The sequence below is a fragment of the Nanorana parkeri genome, unplaced genomic scaffold, assembly GCF_000935625.1.
Source record: "Nanorana parkeri isolate BGI_ZX_2015 unplaced genomic scaffold, ASM93562v1 scaffold483, whole genome shotgun sequence".
In the NCBI taxonomy this organism is placed as follows: domain Eukaryota; kingdom Metazoa; phylum Chordata; class Amphibia; order Anura; family Dicroglossidae; genus Nanorana; species Nanorana parkeri.
This window is the reverse complement of record NW_017306751.1, coordinates 937,146-943,987: the sequence shown is the minus strand read 5'-3', so window position 1 is coordinate 943,987 and position 6,842 is coordinate 937,146. Positions and strand designations below refer to the sequence as shown.

The following is a 6,842-nucleotide window of genomic DNA, read 5'->3' as shown; positions in this document are numbered from 1 at the left end:
CTGGTGACATGGCCCTAAAGCAGGGCTCCTTTTAGGGTCTTCTTGACCCCAACACGAGAATGTGCTTGTTTTTATGGTGACAGATGGGCAAAAACATTTTTTTTTCACCCAGGTCGGTTCCTTGATACCCACTTCACATACATTGACAAATAAAGTATTTTAAATCCATACTTTGTGGATCTACAGATCTACTCGGACTGGCACCTAATATATTATAGGAGAACTTTTCAGAACCATGTACAATTAGAATGGGGCAAAGTGGGGTTAGTTTTATCAAATATCGTTTTTGTATTTATTAATATTCTACTTTGTACTGAGAAAACATAAAAATAGTGTGGTAGTAAAATGCAATGTTTATACTGGCCGAAATCCAGGGAAGTGCACACTAATAATGTGTTTTGGGATATAAATAATGCATGCAACAGGAAAAAGCATGAATCAAGCCATTGGCATCAAACAGCTGAGCTCCTCTGTAGTTCAGTAACTTTGTATACCACTCCGGGCCCTCCGGCCCCTCCATCCAATCACAGGTACAGGTGTTCCGGGCTTCATTGCCCCCCTCCAGACGTACCTAGCACATACAAGGCCACACTCTGTTCTCATTTAGTCTAAAGACAACTTTATTGTGCATGTTCCAGCATGAACACTGACACCCTAACCCACTCCGTTTTCTTATGCATTTTACCCGCCTGGTGGGTAATTAAGCTCCACTAGGGGGCAAAATACAAAAGTGGAAGATTCGGGTTGGAGTGTCAGTGTTGAGCAATAAAGTTGTTTGAAACCTGAAGGGTAACAGAAATGTGCTATGTGAGTTGAGCTCATCTCATGCAGCACTGGCTCTGCGTGAATAATCATAGATTGTGCTTCAACATATACCTTGCACAGTACTAATTCTGTGCAGATAAAGCCTCGTGCAGGCACAATTCTGTGTAGTGCATGATTCACAGAATGGCGAGAAAACAAAAAAGCATTTGTATGTTTTAAAGAGGAACCCAACCAACACCTTTTTATGCTATGGAATGGGAAGGGGGGAATTCTTAATTAGCTTTTTATTACTGTCTGTCTCTCATTTTGAAAGATTTCCCCTCATGTATGCTACATGTCCTGTTTCCCCTCTCTGAGACCATTCTCCATTGGAGAATCATTAGGGGCTGGTGACAGTGTTAATGGCTCCATAGAATATGATATACAGGAATATATGAAGAGTATACTCCTGAGAAAGGAAACAGGAAGTTTAGGCTCACAGGAAAGCCCTTAGTGCTACCAGAACCAGAGGCAAGGTGATATCTTACCAATGGCAATGCAAACAGAAATAAAAACCTGATGGAGGATCTGTATTTCTATCTATAGGGATGAGCTCAGGTTTGGACTGAAGCCAGTCCGAACCTGAGCTCCTCTGAACCTGGAAGCAGCATAGGGACACAACTGTCCTATGAGCTGTAGCCAGGTAATTCCCTGCCATGCAACTGCACATAAACAAAGGGGCAGGATGCTTGCGCTGACCTCATATGGCCATATTAGGTCAATGCCATTGACCAAATATAGCCACGTGGCCATATAAGGTCAATGACATCAGCCCCTTTGATTACATGCAGCTGGAGGTGGGGAATTCCCCGGCCGCAACTGATTGGACGGTCATGTTTGTAGGAGCTCAGGTTCAGACTGGGTTCTGCCTGAACCTGAGCTCATCCCTAGCTACCATTTATATCCACATTTATTAATACACCAATTTTTCCTTTTTGGTTTTCCAGAGTTTTCAATTCTGTTAAAAAAAGGTTTCAGTGTAATTTGTCCCTTTTCTTCTTCCTTTTTTATCTTTTCACAACTTTTGCCTGCGCAATTAAATTTGACCAGTGTTTGTGCTGTAATATTCTGTATTTAACTGGCACTTGAGTTGTAATATATAATCATATTTATCAAATATATTTTGATAAATCATTTCTCACCTCTATTAATACTTTAATGGGAAGTAATAACATGTTTAAAAATGTATTAACCATCCTGCCTCATCCACCATCTACTGATGAGGTCATATATTGGTTTTGGAATGTTACCAGAACAGTACAATTTTGGAAGGTGGAAAGAAGGAAATTGTGTTTGAATTACACCTTTTTATTTCATTTAGCTGTATTTACCAATGATCACTTCATCTGCATGAGCTTAATACATTTCCTTATTTATTTGTTTAAATAATGTGTCTGTCACAATTCTTTATTGATAAATGTTCCCCATTGAGTCTACAGTATATGTACTTTTCAACCCTACATTTATTCTGCACTCACTTGCACTACTTTTACTATTATTTCAAAATAACAGCCGAAACAATATATGTCAAATCATTTACAGAACTGTAGTATTGCACGCCTTGATATGACATGTAAACTTCTGCGAGTGCTGACTGGAAACATTGTCAACTTTTCTAATATAGAATAACATCCCAAAAAATGGGCTCATATACTGAAGCCTTTTACAGTTGCATGGTACCGGACATTATTTTGCGCTACTGCAAGCCTCTCAGTGCTCTCTTTATTTTAGGGGCTAATAAAAAACATCACATTAAATAGCATCCAATACGAAAATGTATATAATGAATCTGCCATTTATGTTGCATAGCCAGAACTTCCAAGTTCCCACAATTTGAATCATCTTACTAGTAATGCACCTTGCACCTGACTGGTGGCCGATAAGGGACAACCTGATGAGCAAATACAACTGTGTGGGATTTACAAAAAACCTTGTCAGAGCCTGTGGCAACAGTATCTGGTTCCTATTTGCATAACAGGTCTCTGTGGGTTTTGGGGCTCTTAGGGTGTTCTACAGGAAAGTGGAACTGGGGTGCAAGTAATGGTTTTATATTAGGATAGAATGCTTTAGCTTTACAACGGTCATACAGACATGTACATACTATACACACTAGTGTCATATTCGAATAGCAATCAATTAAATTACAAATATATTCTTGGATTGTTGATGTGCTAAGTTTCTCATCAATGGTATAATTAGTGAACTCTATGAAAGAAGAAAGGATGTGCGAATAATAAACTACACACAGGTCCTACGGAATAATTACCCCACAAGTCCGCACCATCCCAAGTTCCCCTCCACCTCCCCTCCTCTTTTCTTCTGTTCCCCTCCTGGTTCTTTCTCATTTGTTTTCCTATTTTCCTGTTCTTGTTCCTAATTTTCTCTTTGACTCTTGCAGGCACAAGTTGAGGTAATGTTGATCAATATATCTTGTACCAACAGGGTCACCTTGCACCCGTTCTTATCTATAAACTTGTCCTATATGGATCACAGTAGCCCATACTGATTTCTTGATCACTGACAATTACAAATGCTTGTTTTAAGTTGCCTATTTATGCATGTGACCTATTGACACACGTGTCTTGTGTTTCCTACTAAAACTAATACAAATTCATGGAAAAGAAAGAAAGGACATGCAAAGCTGGGTCTCTCCAAGTTTCATTGTTGCTCTTCTTTTACTACTAACATCATTATAGTCTCTTAAAGCAAAAATAACTAGTAGACTTAACCATTTTACATTTTATTATAAATAATATTTTACAGCATAGTACAAAAGAAATAAATTAGTATATATATTCACATTGAAGGCAGAAAGTGCTTGCTGTGGATCAGCTGCATACATTGTGTTGGCACCTACAAGGTTCTGAATAGTTCTAGAGAGAAGGACTGCTATGTTCCAGCAGTGGAAGAAGACAGCACTGACAACACCTCAGGGAAAGTTATATTACCAATAATGTGTTTGTTTTTCCACCACAGTCTGCTGTACGATGTTAGTGCAGCTTTACAATTCAGGCATATGGGCTTAGCTTGCATAACTGGCACACGTGGGCCCATTGTAATACAGGATGACAGCATTTGTGACATTCACAGATAAGATATTTCTTATTCCCAGAGTTTTTACTAACACAAACATCCAAAATTCTTTCAGTAAGGAAAACACATTAAAGTGTTAGTTCAGTAAAGAACAGCAAAGAGTCTTGGTATATTACAAAACATTACTTTATGGAGATATATTTCATTATTTTTTGGATAGGAAAATTGACCTCTTGAATGAATGAAAGGATGGTAAGTAAGAGACAGCTTTCAGGGAGTGCTGCCGTCCATTAATGACAGCTTTGACTGGGCATCATGGCAACTATCAGAATGTCTGCTTTATAGACTCATACATCAGTGAGGAACTGCAAATGAGAAATAACAATATGCATATGCTGTAGCCCTCAAGACATTAGCTGTCAAGATCTGCTGAAAACGTACAATGTCAAAAGTGAAAAATAAGTCTTGAAAGGGAAACAGACAACACAGTTTACATGCCTCGGGCATCTGCTTCTTTTGTAGGTACAGCAGTTACGTGCCAGGCCATTCCACAAATTAAAACTGCTTTGTGCCAGTAATCTGTTGTACTGGGAATCCCAGATCCTGATATTTATTGGTTTTCACAGTCCCACCTGCTATCCCTCACAAAAGGAGAAGGGATGGAAAATGCGTAGCACAGATCATGTGACCCTAAGCATAGTTGATGCTCAGAGATGTTCTTTAAAGCAACATCTTCATACGCACACATCCTGCTTTTCATATGTTCCCATAACTATTTACAATATACACAGTACTCAGGTACTGGCTTTGTTACAACTTGGTGAGATAATGGCCCGCAAGGACCAGAACTATACATCCCTGATGACAGCTTACAACATTATACATTGAACGGCTTTAATTGTCCATGAATTCCTCATCCTCAGAAGCACTGCTGTCTGATTCCTGATACAAGGAGATGGTCGCCTGAACAGGGAAGTTCCTCAGCAGTTCCTCGGCCTCCTGATACAGAAAATCATAACACTTTGACTTGGGCCAGAACAACCTGAAAAGTGAGACAAAAAAGGACCATGTTATATAGGGTGCATGTGAAAAATGTTCAGAGCAATCAGACATCACGCTGGAATGTATTGTATATTATAGCAGGTTTATTAACAAAGCAGTGCAAAGTGCAGTAATCCATAGCAACCATGTGTAATGAAGACAGGTTAATTAAATGTGGGCCCTTGCTGGTTGCTATGGGTTACTGTATGTTGTAGATGGCCATTTGCCTTACTGAAAAGTATGTTTGAGGCACATCTGATATTTGCAAAGTGACGTGTCTTATCCCTGAGCATACAATCGGAGATCAGCTATAAATGGGCACCATGTTCAGAATAATTAATATTGACTCCTGATTATTTTTCTAGTTACTGCACACAAGTGCACTACATGAAGCCCTGCAATTAAATGAAGTCCTTGTGGAGGTGAGTCACTAAAGCCAGACACACACACATAGAACTTCTTTTATTCAGCCCCATGTTGGGATCTGTATACATGCATGTACTTACTTTACAGGGTGCTGAAAGTCCGGCAGCTTTGCTTTGTCAGCGATGGCTCCTTGATTTGCACTGTGTGACTAAAGAATGAAGAGAGACAATTCTTAAGTCACAAAGGGATAACAGGAGTCACCCATAATATAATAAACATATCATTGATATTAGCACCTATGAAAAATGATGATAACAATGCTTAGAAAAAAAGTGAGAAATATAAATATGAACATTGCAAGGGGGAAGCGATATAAGAACTTTGACACCCCTGTTGCAGGGTATTGCTCTTTACTAAGATGTTGGAGATGTCTGGAGCAACATCAAGTAGCTTTAATACAGTCTGTATTACAGACCCGAATTGAGTATGAAGATCTGCAATTCTGACTTCACTTGCTGCATGCTTTTCCAGATCAGCAATTCCATAAGTACTAAAGTCAGAGGTTTAGCATGACAGAGCTAGCAATAGCATTCTGCTTATATTCCCTAAAGTGTTGAAGCCTCCATGTGTGTACTGCAGGTGTGATTCTTACTTTTTCTAAGCAGTGTCATCTCACAGTTGTGTCTATGTGCAATGTGATGGGCTACATCAGACAGGCTTATGTCTGTGCGTATCTGGGGATTTATCAAAACAGGAGCAGACAAAATCTGGAGCAGTTGACAGTTGCAACCAATCAGCTTCTCTCTTTCATTTTCAAAGCTTAACTGATCAAACTGACGAGAGAAGCTGATTGGTTGCCATGGGCAACTACTCCAGATTCTGTCTGCTCCAGTTTTGATAAATTCCCCCCATGTCTGTGTTGGTACAATTATACAATGCACAAGAGATAACACTATCAATGATATGGTCTGTTCAGAGGACTGAGAGATTGTGGCATTACAAACTTTTTCCCCGTACAATAATACATAAAAGTAGAATGATATAATGTTACAGGAAGCCTATTTTGGTAATTACCTGCAATATACTGTTAGAGGTTTGCTGTGCCGGCATTGATGTCACTGGGTTATGGAACCAGGGTCTCCACATCCTCCCACACCTGGAAAATACACAGAGGGGTCTCAGTGTCTCAGCACTCAACAAGCACTTACCCAAGATGAAGTACTCTTTTAAGAGAACCTGTCACCAGTCTAAAAGATTGCAGGTAAAAACAAAAAAATCAAGTATAGTAAATGTTTACTTGCAGTGTTTTTCCTTTCCATAAATGTCACAGCACTCTCCTCTTGTGGGGCAGTCTAATTACTGTGTGTGTTGGCCCAGCTCCTCCCTTTATCTTCCTACATAAACTTTCATGTAGCTGCCAGAAGGGGAGTGAATACTATACAGAGCCACTTGAGTGACAGCTCTGAGACAGCTTGGGCTGTAGACATCACATCCATGCTGGCAACATCCAGCAGCAGTCTCAGAGCTTTTGGATGTCTGTACAAGGGAAGGAGGCTTTTACAGGTAAATAACATGGCAAAATAAATTATATATATATA

General features: G+C 39.5%; 1 protein-coding gene across 1 annotated transcript in view; it reads right to left on the bottom strand.

The window, feature by feature from the left end:
* Window positions 1–4,731: 4,731 nt before the first annotated feature.
* RIPPLY2 (ripply transcriptional repressor 2) overlaps window positions 4,732–6,842 on the bottom strand; it is an 8,803-nt gene continuing 6,692 nt past the window's right edge. The window contains exons 2-4 of the mRNA XM_018560859.1: window positions 6,319–6,400; window positions 5,385–5,452; window positions 4,732–4,879 (exon numbers count right to left, since the gene is read on the bottom strand). Coding sequence (XP_018416361.1) covers window positions 4,732–4,879; window positions 5,385–5,452; window positions 6,319–6,400 — 298 coding nt within the window. The remainder of the gene's footprint in view (window positions 4,880–5,384; window positions 5,453–6,318; window positions 6,401–6,842) is intronic.